We start from the raw sequence: 23,509 nt of genomic DNA, 5'->3' as shown, positions 1-23,509 counted from the left end.
CACTTCACATTACACTCTATTCAATTAAGTCTGTCACCCAAACAGATCAATGCTACATGGAGGAGAGAGCTGAAGATGCAAACGCTCCAACTTGGAAGCTGTGACATTATATTTACTGATGACCGAACACGATGTATCTCCAAGCCTAATCTTTTCCATCTATCACAAGATAATAGAATTCCAAATCCAACTCAAAACCTATGAGCCTTCCCTGCGCCCTAAGTTGTTGCCGATGATATCCAAAAAACTCCAAGAAGCGAGAGCGGGATTACAAATCGAAGAGGAATTGTTTAAGAAGCAAATCCAATATAATTGGTTTTTTGATTGAACGTTGGACTGTTTGCCTCGATTTAAGCTGTTTAAAGAGTCCAAATGTAACCTTCCCTTCTTTCGTATGTATCATTTTTTATATCATTGTTATTGTTAGGTTTGTGCACATGGCCTTTTCCTCGGATATTGTGGGGCTACAACCATTGTTCTTATCGTTCTTGCCAATTGCTACACAGGCAAATACTTCACTGACATTTACAAGATAGGTTTGCAGATGGCTATTACTACTCAAGAATGAGGACTATCAAGGACCAGTAGAAATCAATACCTTCATTTAACTTAGCATCTATGTCAAGAATCAAAAGGTTTAGTCTGTTGTGGCACGGTTCTTCTCTGAGAATGAATCTTTGGGCAGAATAAAATATGTAGGTGTCTTATCCTAGCTTTCTAGTCCAAGTAAAGAGCGCGATTAAAACCACTCCCTTATTGGTCATTTTGGTATTCACTTATTGATTGTTAATCCACAGATTTAATTACTGATGACTCTAAAGCGGTTTTCCTTCAAATTTCTGAATAATCCCTTTTATTGGTAGGCCTTTCTATTAAAAGGAACAGATCAACTATGACCTAAAAAATCGGAGATATTCGTGTAGTGAGCTACATGCTCAGAACCAAGTGTATATGTGTATTTCCCCTAATGATTTTGCTGACCCGTTTATATTGCATACAGGAAAAGTTGTCTTAGAGACTGCCTATTGTGAAATCGGTGCAATATGTAAGGTGCATCACTCAGTCACGTCACAGTCACTTGATTTAGAAGCCTCCCTGCCCTATTTTTAGCACCTCGTTATTTTTCAGATGAGCTCCGAAATACGTTTGATTGGCATGCATATACGGTGGCCCACAATTGTTATGGCGAAAGATGAAACCCACGGCAAAGAAAAAATTGCCAAAGGTAAAAAAAAAAACATTTTTTCCTGCAGATATAGCTGTCTTTTTAAGTTTTGTAAGTTCCTTGTCATCGGTTTAAAACTGGACTGTTGCTGTGACGATTGGGTACCGTAGGAAACAGTTTTCTTAAAATCTCTCGAGGGTGGTAGCTAATCGGAAGCCAAAACAAAATAAGAGGCGGTAATAGGACTTATTGGAGTCCAGTTTGTACAGGCAATCACATGATTTAGAGTGCAATTTGGGATAAATATATAAAGGAGGAGTAAATTTTTCAGACTAACAAAATTTCACAAGCCCATAGGGTGAGTGCAATTTGGGGTCTGAAAATTTACAAGTGTGTATTTGTTCCAAATTGCACGATTACTTATCTGTATAATATATGGATAACATATGTACAAGAATTTAACACAAATATCAGACAGTTTGTTTTTATTTCGCCTTGCGGGCTTCTCTGAGGAAAAAGAAAAAAACATTAAAACGTCCAGGCTTGCTTGTTTCAAGAGCTCTTTTTTTTTTTTTTGCACTGCTATTCGATTCCAGAGGGAATCAATTATCAACTTTCTAAAAATAGCTTTTCCGAGTGATCACCAGTGTCCTCAGCATGCTTTTGTAGATGATTGTGTGTTTGTTCTGTTACTGTTGTTCGAGGTACCCGTTAGTCACTTTTAATTTCAACTTTTTGCACTAATTTCATCTTTCTGCACTCAAAAAATTTCAAGTTTTTGCACTGTTTGGGATTAATTGACGTGCCGCGCAGAATGCAGAAATTTTTGTATGTTTATTGCTAGGTCTGTAATCGTGTGAGTGCTAACAAACATGATCGGATGACCGCGCAGCAGGAGTCCAATTTTCTTATCACGAGTATGATAACAGACCGAATTGGACGTCACGAAGTCTTATTATCAATTAATCATAAAAATTACAAATTCCGAGAAAAGAAGAATAGCAAAGTTATAAAAGGGAGATTTTGCATTAAAAGACTGACAAAGGAAGCGGAAATTGATTAATGTCCCTCTGAAATTAACCACAAACAAAATGTAATAGATTAAAAAGTGTTCTAGGGAAAAAATTTCTCCATTTTGAGGAAATCCTTAATTCAGGAGTCTGCATACTGTTACTAGGATGATTGAAACCAAGGTTGTGATTGGTTGATATAAACTACAACTTTGAATGTGATCGGTTGATTTAAAATACCACTTTGAGTGAAAATAGAGAATGAAAGATTCTCTGTTGCATGCTCACGTTGTCATCAAAACCTCAAATTTGGTAATTTCACATCGTCCTTATGCAGAGTACCGCAAGAATCCGTCCTAAAATCCGTACTGCACGTGCAGCACGATTATTTATGCTCTTTTAACCAATGATATCATCGTTTTGCGCCGTTGTTTTTGCCGTCGCCGTCGTAAAATCTTAAGCTACCTAATAACTCCCAAGGTGAGGACGTGGTAACGTAGTTTATTTCAGCTAGTAGTGCGATTCAGTTTCCTTCCTGAGTTTCCCTGACAACTGATCCTTGATTCTAGTTAATTAATTATTGTTTTAACAAACTATAGCATTGGATAAGTATGTCAATATATTCACTTAATGTTGGTTGTCCATTTATTTCTGTTTTCATGAAGTCACAAAATACAATACGGGGCCCAGTTGTTTGAAAGCCGATTAACTTAATCCAGGATTAGCGTAAACTTTTGTTTCATGTTTACAAATTTTGGGGGAAAGTTTCTTTGGCTTGTTTTTGTTTTTCACGATTGAATTCTTGTAATGTAAAGTTTTGCCAAACATCAGTGTTGGACAGCATTTGGATGTAGAGAAGTAAACTGCTTGGTTAATTTTTAATCTGGGATTGGCGTTAATCGGCTTTTGAACAAGCGGATCTGCATATGCTCGCATGACTGATTTATGGTTATCATTTGTATGCCTTCTAGTATCATTCAATGTTCATTTATGATGTCGTAGGCCTTAAAAAGAAATTAGCTCAAGCATAACTAATTCACTGAGAGCTTTGTAAACAACATTTGGTGAATTATTTGGTGAATCATTTTTTAAAGAACACGATTCAAGACAACCTAGATAGTGAAATTAGGATGTCTGTTTCAATCTTCCTCGGATGTACATGTTGTAATAGAGTTACGTTTTCGAGGTCGTGTTTGTTATGGGCCTTGTCTAGCAACTTATTAAACAGGTCTGTGGATCGATCTACTCTCTCGGTAAATTTCCCTCGATAATCTTCTCTGCTGAGCTTGTAATTTTCGATGGACATCTCCACAATATTGCGGGGAAGGCACTTGTAGAACACTGTAGTGGTGTCGACCGTTTTAACCTTCCCCAGGCCGTCTTTCTCAAGATTCATCATAACCTCCACTACTGTGGAGGCTGTTGGTCTTTAACTTCCACTGAAGGATGACTGTGCAATACGCACGGTCACAAAGGGCCCAAAACTTGACAAGATGGTGCTTGCTATCGAGCTGTCGTCACGGCATGTCCCACCGTCCTCACTCCCGAGCTAAAACAAAAGTTTCAACCTCTATTAAAAGGCAAAAGGTCAACCTCTATTAGGAGATGTTGGCTCATACCTTTTGATTTTTAACATCACCTTTCATAATTATAAATTATGCAAGGGAGGTATGAATTAGCCTCGTTACCGTTCAATGAAGAAGGACATTGAACAAGGGTTTTGCGGCCCCTTGTTAAGCAGTCACCCTCCATAAGCAGTCAGTTGTGAAAGTTCCGAAAATAATTTCCTTTAATTTTTGTATTTTTTACCTCTGCCAAGCAGTCCCGGTCACCCTTCACTTCAACAAATTGTTAGGCGTAGGGTAACTCACATGACTTGCTGACTGCACGAACCTGGCTTTTCTGTTTTAGTAGTGTGATTTATACATTGTTCTCCGAACTGAGTAACTGATTTAGTGAACGCCTATGTGCAACCTGTATTAAAGGGGCACTGTCAGATAATTTGGATAAACCAGACGGTGTATTTTGCAAATTTTTTTAAAAATTTTTTATCATTGCAGTTTTAATATGAAGTACTTAATATTTGTATTGAACCTTTTTGTGGCTGACTGTGGTCAGGGATGACGTGAAGGAAATGATTGCAGCTTGGTAATGCACTTACAACGAGAATCCCCATGTGACAACTGGTCATTTTAAAATACAGGTTCGACTGTAATACCAGGGTTGATATTGACCCCCATTGTGGATAATGTGAGAGTGAAATCGGCACACTGCAATACAATTTTAACATTTCCCTGAACATACCTGATCCAGCATTTTTCTGTGTTCGGTAAAATAACGGGTTAGTTTGAGTGCCTGCTCCAGAGTTTGCTTCTTTACCCAGGCCTGTGGGGGCGATGTCTGTTGATTTGTTAGCCCTTTTTGTAGGTGATCATAAAAGACATGAAGGACAGCTGCCAAGCGTAAAACGTGTCTGTCGTCTGTAGACAGGTCTGCGCACTCCTGTTGGTCCTCCCACTGCTTATTGAGTGTTTCTGTTATTTTATCAAGGAACGTCTCGTAAGCAGTGTTACCATCAACATCTAAAGTTAGTGACACGATATTGTTTTCGTCATGGCAAAAGTTGTAAATGCTTTCATAGATCAACCTAGGATTAAAAAATACAATAAACCATCTTAAGTCTTGTTGTTTCACTTGTTGGCTTTGTTTTGTTTTGTTCAGCTGCTTCCATATTAAAGCGTTGTTTGGTGAAAGATCAACAGTCTGACTGCTTCTTTAATTTTAATTATAAACAGCAAAAGGGAGTCTGTCGTGACACACCATCATTCTTAGATATCTGATATGTAAATCTGCCTCAGCCGAGTAGACAAACACAGTTCAAGAAGGTGCGTAATTAACACGGGTTGGTAAAAGGAGTTCGCATACCAATCACAAGCCTACTTCCTCAAATCATGAATGACGTGTGTGGCATTTCACGAAACATGTACCTTCTTGTTACTAAGTTTCGTGATTTCAAAAAAATCGCGAAATTTAAGTCCTACCGGAAAAAAAAAGTTTTCTGCGAACATTAGAGAAGTGAAATTTAATGCCTTGGTGCAAAAGGACACGTAGTAGGAGCTTATAACGATGTTCTTGGTCAAAAACGATCATTTAGTTGGGTGCGTTCGATTCATGTGTTGTTCTTGTTTCTGTTCGAATTTCTCATTGTATTTTAAGATATAACAGTGAAAAATTCAATGAAACTATGTGGATCCTCACTTTATGCGAAAATAAATTCCCTTTAACTTTCTTGGCAAATTCGAATAAGTAACGATTTGGTAGAACATTTGACAATAAAAATCTGCGATAAAATATTATAAAACAACATAGCACGACGTTTCCAGTACGTCATTATCAAGTAAAAAATGAAGTAATGAAATAGAGTATATATATATATATATATATATGTGAAGATATGAATAAATTAAAAGGCATTAAAAGTTAAACAAAGAGTTTGGCCCTAATGGAGTCGCTCTGGGTATTTAAATTGGGTCTTATTGTTCTTATGTATAACATTTCATAAACGAGACAATCCCATTTCGTGCTACATTTTTTAAGCATTCTAAACTCGCTCTCATTGAGTAAGTCAATGTTCTCATGGGCATCTCTCAAATGGCGACCAATAGCAGAATACCGATGATCAGCAATGCGTTGAAACAGATGGCGCGTCGTATATCCGACGTAATTTGAATCACACAAGTCACATTTAAAGCAATAAACAACGCTATGCTGATTTACGACACGTGGCTTGATTTCTTTAAGCTTTAGATCCGGCTCAAGTTTCTTGCTGGTGTAGATTGGCTGTACATCAATGCCGATTTTTGAACTGAGATCGCGCATTTGCCTTTTTACTATGTTCGCTGAGACTTGATCTTTGAACGGAATGCTGACTCTTAAAGTTTCATCAAGTTTTGTCTCATCATCTAATGTAGAGCGATAATCACATTTGTTGATGATACCATTCACCAAAGAACTAGGGTAACCAAGGTGATTAAACAAAGATTTTAGATGCCTACATTCATCGACGAATGCTTGATGCATAGAGGACAATTCCTTTGCACAATGAACCATTGTTTTGATAAGACACTTCTTGTAGCGCAAATCGGTGTGACTTTGAAAATGAAGTAAAAGGCCTGTATTCGTAGGTTTAGGGTAGACCTAGGTCTCCAACTTGTTGCCGTTCTTTGTTATCAACATTCCAATAAAAGGAATTGAGCCGTTCTTGGAAAGTTCCATAGTGAAATGAATACTAGGGTGGAGTCCATTGAGTGTATCGAGGAAACTTTCAGCTACATCGAGTCCAGGCATTATTGCAAGCGTATCGTCAACGTACCGCCTGTAAAAAGGAGAAATTAAATTATTGTCAGATAGTCTTTCTTCCAGATGACACATAAACACGTTCGCCAACAAAGGACCAAGGGGGGACGCCATAGCAACTCCTTTCCACTGTTCGTAAAGTTGATCCGTGGAGGCCATTCTGAGAAGTTGAGTGAGCTGATTCTTCCGTAAGTTGAGAGCATACATTGAATTGAACCAATTATCGGTGAGAGCTATATAGACGAGGATGTTGATTGTTTCCTGAACTGGGACATTTCTGAACAATGACGTTATGTCATACGAGACCAGTATATCATCTTCAAGGACAGGATGTTTGCGAATTTCTTTAGAGAAACCAAGAGCATCATCAATAGTGTATTGATTCACCGAGAGAGGCTTAAGCTTTTCCTCCAACCACTTAGGTAACTTATAGTTGTATGTCCCTGAGGCTGACAGAATTGGGTGTATATCATCTTCAAGGACAGGATGCTGCTCCTGTGTGCCTGCCTACTGTTCCCCTGCTCCTCTGTGCCTACTGATCCTCTATTCCTCTGTGCCTTCTGTTTTCCTCTAGAGTATAATAACATCAGTCAGTCAGGTCGTCGTACACGGGCCATGACCCGTAATTTTTATAAGTATATATAGAGGTTATATATATTTTTAATTGAATTATAGGAATTTATTATATTAGTTTTTGCTAAACCCTGGTTCATTAAACATGTCTTGTTGGTGTGAATGGGGTACTTTAATTTATGGACTTAATGTACTTAGGGAAGTCCTAGTTGAAAGTAATGTTTGTTCTTTGAAGAAAACAAAATACATCTATATCAAAAATTTGGTTTTATCAACAGAGTTGATAATGTAAATTGGCCACTGTATAGAGACTCTAAAAGCTGTATATCATGCTATTTAGATTACATTTGACTCACAGTTTTACAAAGGTCTGGTTAGGCAACAGAGTAATCGCTGCAACCAGTTTAAGTGGTGTAAATGTACATGTACATGTACTTTAGATCCTCGCTGAAATACATGTATCTATATCACTATTTCTTTCTCTCAATTGCAGTGCACTCAGCCAACTTAATGCAACGCACCTCTGGTAACGAGTTGTTAAATTAGTGGTAAATTTTTGAAATACAAACATGTCACATTGAAAATTGTGTTTCTGTCTTCAGTGTTGTCATATGATATACAGTGAGCCCCCCCCCCCCCCCCAGGGGTTTTGGGGAAAAAGGAAAAATGGCTAATTTGAACTGGGGAACAGGGGAACAATGTCAAAATATTTTAGGGAACAAGGGAAGAAAAATAATTGAAAACAAGTTTAGGGATCAACAAGAGGCTTTCATAAGCCTTCACTCGGAATGCCATACGGCGCAGACGTATAGTGATACCCTTCGGAAGAGGTAGTTTTTTATTTTACCAAGTTGGGGACAAATCAAGTAAATGTTTCTGCAGCCACTTGCTCATTTACAATAACGCGGATAATGTACCAGTGAGGATTGCTTACTGTTTACAATTGCAAATAAATTGATTAGGGGGAAAGGAACCCTCTTTTAAACCGGGTCCATGGACCTGACCCGTATTTTTTTATTCAATTGTTTTTGTTTGCGTTTCGATGCAAAGTGTCCCAAAACATGTTAATGAGCTTTTTACCCTTAGTAAAGACGATTTCGGCTAATTTGCTTCACTTTTCTTCCACATTAATAAAAACCTGCTTGAAATTTAAATAAAATGTTATGCGCTCCAGGGAAGAACGAAAGTAGGCTGTGTACAGACGCCCACTCTCCGAATTTACCGTTAGTAATCGTGTTTCGGAATAATTTTACAAAAATTAATGAGTGATCTACGGTGACCAAAATTTGCGTGACTCCTAATTTCTTTGGAGCTAAATTTTCAAAACGGTAGTAAATGAGGCAGATTCCAAAAGTGCGTAGAAGAGCATCTCTGATAGTTTTAAGATTCCTTGTCTTTATAGCATAGAAGCACTCTTTTTAGGAAAGGATGCCTTTGCAAGTCTTCCAACTGGGTACAGCTCTGATCTTCAGAGCAGCCCCGATCGTTGCCAATGAGCTGTTTATATTTTCCTCTATATGTACACATCTTAAATCTTCCAGGGCAACATGCATTGTAGATTGTTCTTGAGAATGGCTTGGCTGGTCCAAGCAAGGCATTGAGATTATATTGACTGGTAAGGGGATAGCCGAGGACGTTTTCAAGTGAGAAATCTTTTCAATCATGCCATATTCACCTCGTGAAGATTCGTCAGGAGCGCTTTAGTCTGTTCATTTTCCACTATGCACTCCATAGATAACAATTCCGCTCGTACTTTAAAAGAAAAACCTCTTTGAGCATCAAAAAGATTTTAATTCGAATTTTTTACCATGCACAAAGTACAAACAAACTCATCGTCAAATCTCTCACGGTACTGATGGGGAGAAATAAAAATGAAAGCCAATCAAAACCAATCAAATCATTTTCCATACATTCCAGGAAAAATCATGCTGCATTAAACACGATTATCAACGGTAAATCACAGACGCTGCTCTCAGATTTTTTTTCGGAGAGTGGGCAGCTGTGCACAGGCTAGAATGGAAGGAGCCATTTGGATTTTACTTGACCTATGAATGGGATCAAAGACACCAACCCACATCATTTTCCAGTGTGAAAATCTATTTAATTTAGGAAATATGGTTTTATAATCAATCACTCTGATGAAGACAATATAATGAAATTATCATTGTAAAATAGCTTACTGCATCCTACATTTATTCAATTTATTAGCATAGGTAATAGCATGACTTGTAGTGGTATTTGGCAATAATACCGTGAGTGATATTTCAAAATTGACCAAAATACCACGAGCCGCAAAGCGGCAAGTGGTACTTGGAAAATTTTGAAATATTACAAGCTGGTATTATTGCCAAATACCACTACAAGTCATGCTATTATTTGTTTACAATAGAAGCCGAGAAATTTTCGGTAACGCACAAGAGACCTTTATTTTTATGGTTGACAAAAAAAACTTCGTAACAATCTTTTTACGTCAATGGAAGAAGTGATTGACAGTTTTTTGTGAAACAAAGCATTCAAGACAAACAACATGAAACAGTTCAATGAAAGTAATTTATAAATCACGGCTTCTGCGGTCACTGCAGCGGTGAGGCGAAACCACAAATTCAGATAAGGTACTGGTAAGCTTCTCCCAGTGTTTAAATGCTGCTTTGTTGAAAAACACCAACGCCAGTTCCGTAATTTATCGTCACCTGACAGCCATGAAAGTGGTGGACTACTGTTTGGCACGCTGTAGTCGCTGTCTGGTTGTACTGAATGGGCAAACTGGAAAGAACTGGACGGGAATTCTGATCCTGTTGAGAGACAGGAGCGCTGATGATGGATGAGATCTGTCGCTGTTCTGCTTCGTCCCCTTCCTAGTAGTCTGCCAGTGACCGCTTTCTCGTGTGGCCTGTTACACCAATGATAGCACTTCTTGGCTGATTCGCGGCCTTCAGTTTCTTCACAAGCGTTTTTCTTACCGAATGGTTGGTTAACTTTTTTCCTTGTATATCCAATTCCGCTTCCAAGACCATATTTTTCATGAAGGAGTCGATCTTATTGACACCCATCCTCTGTTTCTTGTACCACACTTCGGATTTCGGTTTGTCAATAATGGCAAGATAAAACGGACCACTGTCAAGATATGTTTTGAAGAACTTGACCGGACAACGGGGACCTCCAGTGGCAAACATTTTTGACTGGATGGCTCTTCGTTTCTTTCTTTGACTGCCTTGATGGGTCTTTGTTGGGTTTTCTTTGAATGTTACCTCTGTACCTTGATCGTCCTTGTTCAAGCTGAAATCTTCAACCAACATTTCATGGTGCTCTTGGCAACCTCGAAGACCAAAATGAAGGGTGAGCAGATACCACAGAGTATAAAGGAGTGACTTTGGATTTTGGTGGCGAAGTACACGATTTTGCCATAGCTGCTCTTCATCTTGGGCGGTACAGTACAGGTTGAAGATATGCAGCCCAAAATACGCGTGTTAAACGCGCCTGCGTGTCAAACACGCACACGTCTGCGTCTTTGACACGTGCATGAAATACGCACATAAAGCAAACCTCGTTAGTATTTATGAGTTAGCCCATTGTCGACCTATTGTGGTTATATCGTTAGTTTTAATAGCTTTTTATTGTATAAATGTATATGGCAATGGCTATTCAGCTGAACATCATTTGGCAAACCCAGCACCGTGTTTGTTTCAGTTCACAGGTAAACATGTGGAAATAAGTAGCGGGGTACTCTTGATTTAAAAAAAAAACGTAACAATTCGCTCGCGCAATATTTATGTTGGCTCATGAAAATGTTAACACTTTCCCGTTTTCAGCACTTTCTTAAGCCTTGTGAAACCAGTGATATGAAAATTCAAAACTTCTTGTCGCAAAATCGTGAGAAGAATCGATTGTCACACATATCAATGTTACGCGTCTTTGTAAAAATGAGAGAGATACAATCCGCTCGCAAAAACTCGTCTTGTCAGGCGCGTCAAAATGAATTTCATTTCAAATAAGAGGTTAAACAACGGAACAGTTTCCCGTTTCAAACGCTTTCCTGCGCCTTAAAGAACCAGAGATATGAAAATTCAAAACTTCTTGTCGCGAAATCGTCAAAAGAATCGGTCATCTCACATGTCACGTCGCTTGTCTTTATTGACATAACGTACATACAATTTGCTCGCAAAAACTCATAGTCTGGCGCGTCAAAATGAATTCAAATTCCAATAAGAGCTCCAAAAGGGAACATTTTCCTGTTCCAAGCGCTTTCCCACGCCTTAAAGAACCAGAGATATGAAAATTTAGAACTTCTTGTAGCAAAATTGTCAAAAGAATCGGTTATCACACATAACATGTCGCTTGTCTTTATTGAAATAACATACACAATTCGTTCACAAAAATTCGTCTTGCTTGGCGCGTGAAAATGATTTTAATTTCCAATAAGAGCTTTAACAGCGCAACCTTTTCCCGTTTCAAGCGCTCTCATACGCCTTATAGAACCAGAGATCTGAAAATTCAAAATTTCTTGTCGCAAAATCGTCAGAATAATAAATTGTCACACATATTAACGTCGCGTGTCTTTGTAAAAATGAGGGAGTTGCAATCCGCTCGCAAAAACTCGCCTTGTCTGGCGTCGATATGAATTTCATTTTAAATAAGAGATTAAACAACGGAACATTTTCCCGTTTCAAGCGCTTTCCTGCGCCTTAAAGAACCAGAGATATGAAAATTCAAAACTTCTTCTCGCAAAATCGTCAAAAGAATCGGCTATCACACATGATCCTGCACTTGTCTTTATTAACATAACTGTGCATGCAATTCGCTTGCAGATAATTTTCATTTGGATAAGAGCACTTTCTTAGACCTTGTAGAACTTCAGAAATAAAAATGTTTGTAGTTACGAAGAAATCATAACAATTGTCCTATAGTCACCGTCGATCGTTCTTCTCTTGTTAGTCTTACACTCGTTGAAATGACTTAATGCGATACTTACTTGACGGTCTATTGTAAAGTTCAGAAATGCAGCAAATACATTGAAACAATCACAGGTCGCTCAAGCTCTCTGTGAAGAAATTGGGAACTAAAATACTGATTTTTTAGAATCCAGATGCTCGACCCTCACGCTCAACTACAGCTGGGAGCACTTTTTTCAGATGCCCGATGTAGCGCGGCACTTTTCTGGCGTAACGGAGTCCCAGAAGCGCTGTATCCCGGCAACCAGTTCTTCTTTGTTGGAGGGCTTGACGAATGTCCGCAGAAAACGTTTCAGCTCGTGCCATAGGTTTTCAATGGGGTTCATATCCGGACTTTCAGCAGAAGTTCGCCAGTAATTGATGTTCTTGTCTTTAATGAACTGCATCGCTAGTTTACCTAGAGAAAACAATAAAGGATAGTTTAGAGAGCTGGTCATTGCGACATAGCGAGTTTCCCTCAAATTAAACGCTGTTGAAAACACTTGTGCATGGAACTTTTCATTGCAAATCTTTTGCAAACAAATAATTTGCGCTATAGGTCTGGGTTAAACGCTTCTTGGGCGAAATTCGTTCTGGGCAAAACCCGCGGCTTCCGGTCATTGAATCAATTCAAGGGCAGCTCATGGAAAGTTACTTTTGTACTTTGGGTCGTTGTCTTGTTGGAAAGGATACCCATCAGGAAAGGCAGCTTCAGTATAGGGCACGAGCACATTCCTTAGAATTTCTTCTGCATAGAACTCTTTCTTCATTATTCTGGTAAAGATCAGTATCGGCTTTGGTCCTGGCATCGAAATCTCAACCCAGATGTTAACTTTAAAGGGATGTTTGCTTCGAGGTTTTGGTTTCCCCACGGTACCCTCCTTTCAGAAGCAGATCTTTCCGTGTTTTTCGAGCCAGATGGTGCTCTCATCAGTGAAGATAACGTTAGCAAAATCCTCCCCGCTTTCAAGACACTCTTCCGTGAAGGAGAGGCAAGCGATACGATTAGTCTCGCGTACCATCTGGCAGTATCGCCTTCCACATCTGGTCCACCCGAGTCCCTGCCTTGCTCTTTTGATGGTTGATGTGGACAGATGGATACCCATTTCACTGTAAAGCAGTTTCTGGAGACCTGAAATTTAAAATCGTAACAATTACTTTGGAAACCGCATTCAAGACTTGAGACAAAAACTAAAGTCAGTGAAGGTATCTTCGCGTCGCGTCGATGAAATTCAGCTGATCCAGCGACAAGATGGGCTTCCGACCTGGTGCTGTTTTATCGGCTAGGGATCCGCTACTTTTATACTGTTTCAAAATTCGATCGACGGTGTGCCGTTTAATTTTAATTCCTTCTTCTTGAAGATGACGCACTATGGCCCTAATAGTATGAAAATTTGATGAAAGCGAGCCAATTCTCAACTTGACATAAGGTGGTGTTCGTCCCATGATTAGAGTTAAACAAAGTTCTACAAATGTTAGTGTCACTTAGGTTTCGATGTAATGTTTCGTCATGGTAACTGAATGCAATGCTTTCCAATGCAAATTAATTTCGTTTAGGCAAGTGAAAAACGTGTTTGATTGGCACTTACCACTAGCAATAAAATGTGAGAATAGTTGTGATTAATTGTTTTTGGGGCAGTTAGATCCGAACGTGAGTATAAATGAGGGGCAACTTGATTGAATTCGATCAGTAGTTTGGTTTGCCTTGGTGGAAACGGTCGAAAATGTCTTTAAGATCGTCGCTTAAGTTTCCAAAGTACAGATTATTCTATTTCGACTCTGATCATACAATTAGTGTGGTTCCTCTGAAAATAATCCAGAAAGTCATAAATGGAGACAACGTCAGCAAGGGAAGCCGAGTTCTGCTGAAGTATGGAAGCCAAACCCTGGAAGCCGACATTGCTCCAGTGAATGGTATGTATTTTTATCTGTTAACCCTTGTTAATAGGAATGTGCTTAAAATCATTCACCTTGTGCTGGCAGTTAGGTGAAGTTGGAGGGAAACTAATTGGCTTGATTAAAACTGAATTACTGTCCCGCTTTCCAGTTTAGCAAACATTTCTTGCCAGGGTTCATAATCGAATTGGAACCCGTTGTAATCTAATCGAAGAGATAGATAGTTGTTGAAGTTCGCTGGTTTTAAAAGCTACGATTCGTGTAAATCAGGTTGACATATTATTTTAACATGTTATCCAGCCTTTATATGTAACTTGGAAAGAAGTTTATTTCCTAATTACTTAGTTTGTTCTTTCCCAGATGATTCTTCGAAGTTGCATGCCACTGAGGTGGAGTTTCTCAACGATCCAGCCAACTCACATCTGTTTGAAGAACCTGCCACGGAGTCCAACCAGAACAAAAAGCCAAAGAAGAGAAGGCAACCCGAGAAAGGGAAAGAAAAGAGTGCAGAAGCAAACAAACCCACTAAAAAGAAAAAGGAACCAGAGCTGGTATGTATCTTAAGACATTTTAAAATAGAAACAGGTCGTTTTGCTTTAAGTCCGTTTCACCCCAGGGCCAGGTTGTTCAAAGCCCGATTAAGCTAACCCAGGCTTAGCGAGAATTTAATTTCATCTTTGTTGCCTTTTAGCAAGGTGTTCTGTTTATATTTTTTGCCCTTCAGTTTTCACTATGAGTAATCTCAAACTACACAAAACATGAGCGGTGGACAACATTTTTATACAAGGAAAATTGTTACCCCGGTTAACTTTTAATCTTGGGTTAGTGCTAACCGGCTTTCAAACAACCCGGCCCAGCTGCAGGTTGTTTTGTAAAACCTGCATGTAATAACCTTCCACAGCTTTTACCTGTAGAGTATCAAATGCCATTTAAACCTTTTTATTAAACATCTGCGAGATTAAAGAGCCACTGAGTCTACATACACTTGTTTGATTATGTGCGTAGATTAGACGTGTTGTTGCACTTTCGTAACAATAACTGTTAATTAGTGCCGAGCGGCCTATAAGGTGACAGAAGTCATTCCGCTACAAGTTATAAGTCTTTCAGCTAAAAACTTCGTTTTGCTCCAAAAGTGAACTTGAAAAAATGTTCATTAGTATCTACCTTTATACACCAATCTTGCTGAAGCCATTGCTATTAAATACATTGATACTTTGTAGTAAAACGAACTTTAAACTTCTTAGAGAGGCAGAAATTTGTCTTTTACATGAAAGCTACAGTATTGTGAAAAAGTAATGAGAGCGAAATGCGCGAATTTCGTTCTTTGTCCCTGCGAACTTTCGACGAAATTTCGCTCGAAAATTCGAGCGTCATTTCGCGATGTTTCTAGCGTAATTTCGCTAAAACAAAGAGAGAAAATTCGCCGCATTTTCGAGCCCAGCGCGAAAATTCGCTCTAAAAACAAAGAGAGAAAATTCGCCGCATTTTCGAGACCAGCGCGAAAAACCAAAAGCGTAATTTCGCTTGTTGTACGCGAAATTTCGTAGTGTGGTTTGTAAAGATTGATCACATATCGATCGGCTATTCAGTTTTGTAAACAACTGCAGTCACTTTGACAGCACTTTGATGATCAGTACATGTATTTTGGAAATAGTTCAGTAGTTGTGTCCGTTTCAATTCTCTACAAAATTCGCCCTTTGTAATGTGTTTTTATTCATCTTTCTCGGCAGAGAAGACTCGACAAAACATATGCAATTTCAATCCTTTGGTTGTGAGGACAAACTGTTGCCAACAATGCAAAGCCTGTAAATATAAAAGAGCCGGCGAGTGTTATCTTGTAGCGTCACAGCGGCAAAAATGGTTCCCGGGTCTACATTTGTATTACACTAGAAGTGTTTATTGACATGATGTCTTATACGTATGAAGAGCTTACTTACCAATTTTCAGGATAACTTTTAACTTTTTGGCAGGTGCCAGGCAAGTCACCGCAGTGAAAAAAACATCAATGATTCCATTTCCATCGATGAGAAACTTTGAATTCAGTGGTAAAAGCCTTAAATACATAGCTTAAAAGTCTTGCGTGATCGCAGCTTGTTTGTTATTATTTTTTTGACGAGGGAAGAGCACTGTACGATGCCTTTCGACTTCCATTCTACACATGTGCGAGTTGTCAAGTTTTTGTCACAACAGCAACAGGCCAGAGTGTATTAAAACGAGCTGTGATCTGGTATGACTTGGGACTCCAAAACCTCTATACATCGTTTGAAGGGGCAACTAAGTAAAACATGTCGTCAAAAAAAATTGTAGTTTTAGAAGCCCACCTTACCCTTACTTAAAAAGAATTTTTCAAGAGCCTGTTATTAAAGTGGAAAATGTACATGGGCTATCGGATTTAAAAAAGCCAGAACAGAAATGTGTTACATCCGGTTGTTTCTAAATTTGGTCTGCTAATTGAAATATGAACCAATCGTGTGTCGAGATTTAACCTGGACCCTTAAATGAGTCATATACAACCGCCTCATCGTAGGGAAACGGAAAGCCAGCGTTGCAGCACTAAATTGGGGACACTGTAAACTTTGTCGCTTTGGAAGGGCTGCTTGAAATCATTTTTCACGAAAAAACCTCTGCCAAAGGAATGGGAAAGGATTCAGGCGAGCAATTTCGAGCAATTTGGAACGGCAGTGATAGAATAGCACCGAGAAATCGACGCAAGTGTCCATTTCGAACACTCATGTATAAACTGACCGCCATATATAATTTGTAAACACGTTTTAATTGTTTTTCAATTGCCTCAATTTTTGCGTTCAATATCAAAAGACAAATTCAAAGGACATTTCATAATTTTATGTGCAAAAGCATTTTGGCTTTTTTTTCTTCTTTAAAGTTATTTTTCAGGATGTTCCTGGGCTTTTATGATGAAAACACTTTTTTTTCCCTGAAAATCCTATTTTACACGCATAATCTTCTCGCCTAAAATTATTTTCATGTGCCACCCCATACACAGTTAGAAGGAATCAACTTCGTGAACATTGGGAACATTGCAGAACGAGTACAAAAGGGGAAGGTGGAATTTGTTCGAAATTGTAAAGGTTTGTTTTCTCGTTACACAAAAAGTATGGACAAACACTATATAATGTGAACTTCAAGAAATTTATATTAAACAATGTTAGCGCAGTGAACCAATTTACAAAACATATTTAATTTAAAAAAAAAAAATTTCGCCAGAGATTGGAATTTCTAGTCTGCTCTTTGTTTCTCCCATTTCCTCAGGTTTTGACATCGTTTTCCAATGCTAGTTTTGCAGCATTCCCACATCCGGTTGGAGTCTGATATCTCTTTTACTCTCTTGTTTTTCTACTTCATAAATTTTTTTTTCAGACTTGCGTGTATCTCCGTCGTCGATATCTTTCTTCACTGACACATTTTCTCCTTTTTTTAGATTGCACTGCCGTATACCTTGAGATATATCCTTCACGTCCTGAGGCTTTTGGCCGTTTGCAGATTTGCTGTCACCAACAGCATGAGCATTCAAAGCATCCGTGGAACAGTTTTTTTCTTCGTAATTCGTCTCTTTCACACATACGTGCTCTTTCTTTTCTTTGGTGTTTTTCCTGTTCATCTGCTGCACGTTTGAAACGTCATGCCTATGAATGTTCTTTACGTCTACGTTTTTTCCCTGCAGCGAGCTACTTCCTCCAGAGGCTGGGGTTTTATTTTTTCCCGCTTCAAATTTTTGTTTTGCGTAACTGGTCACTCTTTGCGGCTTTAAATTCCCTTGTGATTTCTTGGATTTCTGTCTTGGTTTTTTGCCGAATGCTTTGTACTCGGCTACCTTTTCCTTGCAACGACGTGCCATGGGTTTTCAGTTTGTTCTTGCCCTTCATCCTTGCCAGTTACAGAGGAACTTTGCGGCTCGTCAGAAACTTTATCATTCAAGGTAAACAAGGGAACAAAATGATTAACTACGAATTCCTTAGAATGGTCAGGCCAGCCAAGCGTATTTGTCCGCAGGATTCTTACAACTTCGGAACTCGTAGGATTTATTAATTGTCTAGGTTGAAAATGTTCTGATACACAGGTAACAGTTTGTGATTCTGATCTGGGTACACTGTTTCAATGCGAACTCCCAGAACACTTGCCAAAGCCATTATCTGGAAAGTGCCACTGTAAGAATAGTATTTGCTTGTCCTCATAATTTCACTGTCAAATGCTGTTTCAAAACCATATTCACCGTACAATTCAGATGATCTCGACACGATCTCACACGCGATCTTCTAGTCTTTCCATAGTATGGAATTTTAGAACTGCTTAACACAGGATGATTTCTGTAGAATTGTTTGTTCTTCGCAAGTTCGAAGCAAGTATGCAGTCGAAGCTCAAGGGCTAAAGTTTCTTTTTGACAAATGGCCAGACTAGCTGAATTGAACAAGCAGTTTCCGTCACCAGTAGCAGTAACTGGAATCATACCTCTAACATTTAGTGGGATAATATAGCGGGAAACTTTGTCCACATGGATTTTCCTGAAGTGCGAAGTAAAATTTAAATCTCCAACCCCAAAAGCTGAATTTGCACCCCATCTTCTTTCCAGATGCTCACATGTCGCACAGAATCGTTGAAAATCGCTGCATACAGCTTCCAAACGTCGCAGATCTTGGTATGCCATGTAGGGGAAGTGATGGGTATTCACAAGTCACACACTTTAGAATTAAAGGCGACAATTTTCGACAACAAAGCGTCATTTAAAATCATGCTTCCGTAAGTGATCACATTTCAATTTCACGAAAGCAAAAAAAAATATTTTCAGATTACACCGTTTTGTGATCCTAAAATTGTAACTGAAACTAGCAATGCTAGTGTTTTCTCTCTTTCCATATTTTTGTCCCGACTAAGCAAGTGTTACACGCTTATTTAAATGACTGTGCAACTAGAGATAACGATAAACAATGTCTAGATAAAGACAAAGGTAATGGAGAAGCAGCCCCATGTCTGACCTCCTGTATTACTCTGTCTAGAATGTCTAACAGCACAGACACAAACAGAATAAAAAGACGGTAAGAGGCCTAGTACAATCGTTATATCCTAGGGTGTATAGAGGATTTTAAATCTATCGAAAATACAGTTATAGACCTAAAGAGTAGAGGCGGGAGATAAAGATCACGGCAGTCCGCCAACTGGCCCTCTCGAACGCCTTAGTTTCAGGAATAAATTGCTATCGTCACTAAGCGAGCAATGAGTACAAATTATCAGTCAACGAAGAAGCAGTGCAATATCTGACCTTCTTCGTTAACTTGACTAGAGACATGAGGAGCAAATCAAGTCAAGTCAATTAGCATGTCACGTGTCGGGCCTAATGTAAAGTTTAACAGCATCGCAGAATCCTTTCACGGCTGCGTGACAGGCAGCTCCTATACGAAAGCTATGACCTTTGTACCTGCTTGTGTCAAGCCCGCAAAAAGACAAGCAATGATGGAGTTCGGTATTGAACTGACCCACTGTTATTGGGGTTGTGTCGCTATGACAAAAAGGAGGGCCTGCTTGGCTGCCCCTGAGTTTGTAATAATCCAACATCGCTTGCACTGGGCAACACAGCAGAGTCTTCTCGCTCAATTAGGATAACAAATGGGCGTTTGGCTATGTTGGGTTTAAAGTTTGTGATAGTTATTTAAAGCATGTGAATGTTTCCATCGTGCGTGAGAAAGCGCATGTCACTGAATTGAACTACCGAACCACCAGAATTCGCGTTCTTGGCCGCCAGCTCACCAATCCGAAAAAAGCTGTAAAATGCTATTAAAAACATAATAGAAAAAAAGTACGGTGAAAGGCCGAAGAGTTGTTGTGGTTAAGTAAAGCTACGAGCGCTTGAAGAACAGGACTTGATTGAGCTTTGACAACTGAGGGCCGTCAACAACTTGTCAATGATAAAAGCCCTCGTAGGATCATGTAAACCTTTCAACTTCAACTTTCAACAATGGTTGACAGAGCTAGCTTTTGAGCGTGAAGATAAGAAACAAAAAGGGGCTAACAGAGGTGTAGTTAGCGGTAAAGCAGGAGAAACAGAATGATAAAATTGTTGATAAAAATCATTGAAAACAGCCCACGCTTGCTGATAACGCTTACGAGAACCTGATGACAGGGCGGAATTTAACAAGTCCGTTAGTGTAGGGACCAACTCTGTGGCAGGAGGTTCGTGGGAACTGGTGTTGGCAGAACGTCTGCTTCGGGCGAAATTTGCTTGAATTGTTCTACGGGAAAACGTGAAATGTAGTTGGCACCAGAATTATGCACGCCCGGAATATGCAGTGCGCACAATAAAATATTGTATTTAAGTGAAGTTAAAACCAAATTGCGCACTAAAATCATGACTAATTGATGTTTTGACGTCTGCTGGTTGATGATATCAACAATGGCAGTGTTATCAGTGTAGAATGCCACACACCTGTTGGCCATACAAGGCCCCCAGATGTGCCGCGCTATAACGATTGGAAACAGCTCTAAAAATGCAATATTTAAGGATGTCCACGAATCCGACCACGTGCTGCAAAACCAATGCTTATGAAAGATAGCACCATATCCCTTGGATCCAGCTGCATCTGTGTACAACTGGAGAGAGGACGAAGTTTCCCATTTCTCATGTAAGAAAAAGGTTCTCCCATTAAACTGCTCTAGAAATGTTAGCCAGACGGCAATGTCGTGTTTCACCTCCTGTAGCGGGTGCAGTTGATTCATGCAGATTTACGCGATCAGGCGGAGAAAGCCATTACTATAAGACCAAACCAATCTCCTCATTCTTTATATTGACTTGTTTATTAGAGGCTTGGAATCACGTAAAAACTGAAACGGTAATTAGTACAAAAATCTATGAAAATGCAATTCGGTACAAACGCTAATCAATACACGATTTAAACTCATGCTACACGTGGCATACGCAATGTTATTTTAAATTACTAGTATTACTTGTAGAAGCTAAAAGAAATCGCTAATCAAAAAACACTTAACTAAGGGACATAACACTAAATTATGCAAAACTATCTCATACCTCTTTCTCCGATCCTTCAATAGAAATAGGTCTTTCTTTCTCTCTTTGTGTAAGAAAGGCTAGTGCGTATCGCGAACAGAAAACCACTAAAACCTCGAGGAAAACGACCCCCTGTTCCCCATAACACCGGAAATTACGTAAACATTACACCTTCTTAGTAAGGCGAATGTGATGGTGCGGTTGTCTTGCCCCTTTGGTAAGATACATAATCAAAATCATAATATCATTATTTCACTTTAGCTTTTCTGATTTAGCTTGGTTTTTGTGTCATAGATTGTCCTTCAAATTTAGTTTTCCCAAGTATGCAAGTAAGGAAGGTTACTAGACTGAATTTGTTGATAGACCTCTGCAAACAACATGTGGAGAAATTTGTACTTCAAGCCGAAGTTACACAGTTGTTACACCAGACCGATGAACTTGATAAAAGCACAAAAGACCCATTGCCTTGTCGGCATCCAGGTTGGAAAAGTAAATATGTTTTCCACTCATGCAGAATTAGGTAATTAAATTATTATCTATGTTGTACTTCATTGCAAGATAATAGTACTTTTTCGGTGAAGAACCCAAGTCAAGTGAATTTTTCTTTAATGAACACTGAATAAATTGTGCACATAAAAGTTAGGATAATTATACATTATACAGTAGTGTTACAACAAAATCGTGGATACAATACACATTGCAGAATAGAGAAAAATCACAATAGTTTGCAATTCTTACATAACAATAAAAGGGGGGAGATTATTAGGGAGTAGAAAGAGCAATAAGGTACCAAATATTATTTTTTAGTGAGTGTAGACTTTAAGTTACCGAAATAATTGGTAAGCTAATCGATTAGGTGCCCCAGATTAATTCCAATGTGAGCAAAAGGAATATAAATAACTTTTTTTATAACAGTTTTACCTCTTAAACTGATATCTTACATCATCAATCATCATCAATCCAATTTTGATCCCTGAACTTCACGCAGCCAATTCTTGCTCTTGCTGTCACAGCTGCCTCGCAGCCACCACTTGCATTCACCCTATCCCCCAAATAACAGAAACCTCTCACCATTTCCACCTCTAAACTTCACAACTTCACCACCGGTTCCACTAATCCATCACCTTGCTTCTTGCATCTTCCACACACGAATGTCTCCCCAACTTCGAGGTCACCCTGTTTACTTTTGCACATCTTCCATGGATCCATTTCCCACGTCACACACAACACTGAATTTGCCATTACTCGCTTCACACAAATACCACATGGATCTACCTTACTCACAGACACTTCACCTTCTACCCCACTCACTACCACTTTTGTCTTCCCGAGGTTCACCTTCACCTAAACCTCGCTCTCGAATGCCTCCTACCATTTCCACAACTTCTTCCTCAGTCCCTCCATCGTCTCACTCATCAAAACCAAGTCATCTGCATACAACATCTCACTCATCAAACCATTTCTCACCAATGGTGACAACACGGAACCCTGGTGCACACCAACTTTCACATGAAATTCCTTGGACAACTCTAGCCCAACTCTGACTCTTGTCTTTGCACCTTCATACAAAGTCATCACTGCTCTCTCACCATTGCCTCTGGTATACCTCTCTTCCTCATTGCCCACTACAATACCTTTCTTGGGACCCTGTCAAATGCCTTCTCCACGTCAACGAAGCACATATACAACTTCTTCTCCTTGTCTAAGTACTCCTATTGTAACCTCCTCAAAATGAACACTGCATCTATCATTCCTTTGCCTGGCATAAAACCGAATTGCATCTCGTCCACTTTCACCATACACTGCAATCTCCTATCTAGCACCTTTTCTACAATCTTCATTGCATGCTCCAGCAACTTCACCCCCCTTTATGCCCCACAACTCATTGCATCCCCTTTCCCCTTGAAAATTGTTACCACAACACTCAGCGCCCACTCATCCAGCATTCCTCTTCCATCCAACACACCCTGACACAGCTCTACCATCACACCAATCCCGATCTCCCCATTCGCCACTATCATTTCAAGGCTTACCCCCGAGGGTCCAGCAGCCTTTCCTGCTTTCATTTCCCCCATCGCCTTCACCACTTCTTTCCGACTAACCCTCTCAACTGGCCCTTCCACATTCTGATCCCACTCATTCTCTTCATTCATAATTCTTTCCATGTGCTCTTTCCAGACTTTCCCTCTATCTTTGTTACTGAAACTCAACCTACCGTTGCTTCCTCTCATGCATCTTCCTTGAAAGAAAAAGCAAAGACAGGCCTACACGGACTCCCAATGTGGTTTTTGTGGTTGCGTCGCATTATCAGAGCCTTCAAGTTATAGATGAAGGGTTAGTTTCTAAAGAAACTGTGGTGCTGCGTCGGTGGGGAAGTAGTATACAAAAATTTGGTTTTATCAACGGAGTTGATAACGTAAATTGGCCACCGTTCAGAGATTATAAAAGCTGACGTTTCGAGCGTTAGCCCTTCGTCAGAGCAAATCGAGGGATTATGGGTTACGTGTAGTTTTTATAGTAGAGTAGGAGCTACGCTATTGGTGGTAACATGGCAACGTGAAAAATA

The 23,509-nt window shown here is 39.4% G+C and overlaps 1 protein-coding gene and 2 pseudogenes across 1 annotated transcript; all 3 read right to left on the bottom strand.

Moving 5' to 3' along the window:
* Positions 1–6,372: 6,372 nt before the first annotated feature.
* Positions 6,373–8,657, bottom strand: LOC138035831 (uncharacterized). The gene is made up of 2 exons (XM_068882287.1): positions 8,555–8,657; positions 6,373–6,980 (listed from the first exon to the last, which is right to left on the bottom strand). Exons 1-2 carry the CDS (start codon positions 8,655–8,657, stop codon positions 6,373–6,375), a joined length of 711 nt encoding a protein of 236 aa, XP_068738388.1.
* Positions 8,658–9,539: 882 nt separating this feature from the next.
* LOC138035830 (uncharacterized) lies at positions 9,540–10,400 on the bottom strand (annotated as a pseudogene).
* Positions 10,401–22,311: 11,911 nt separating this feature from the next.
* The window catches only part of LOC138035829 (uncharacterized), a 4,149-nt pseudogene continuing 2,951 nt past the window's right edge, over positions 22,312–23,509 (bottom strand).

The sequence above is a fragment of the Montipora capricornis genome, unplaced genomic scaffold, assembly GCF_036669925.1.
Source record: "Montipora capricornis isolate CH-2021 unplaced genomic scaffold, ASM3666992v2 scaffold_434, whole genome shotgun sequence".
Taxonomy (NCBI): Eukaryota; Metazoa; Cnidaria; class Anthozoa; order Scleractinia; family Acroporidae; genus Montipora; species Montipora capricornis.
This window is presented reverse-complemented; position numbering and strand designations above follow the sequence as displayed.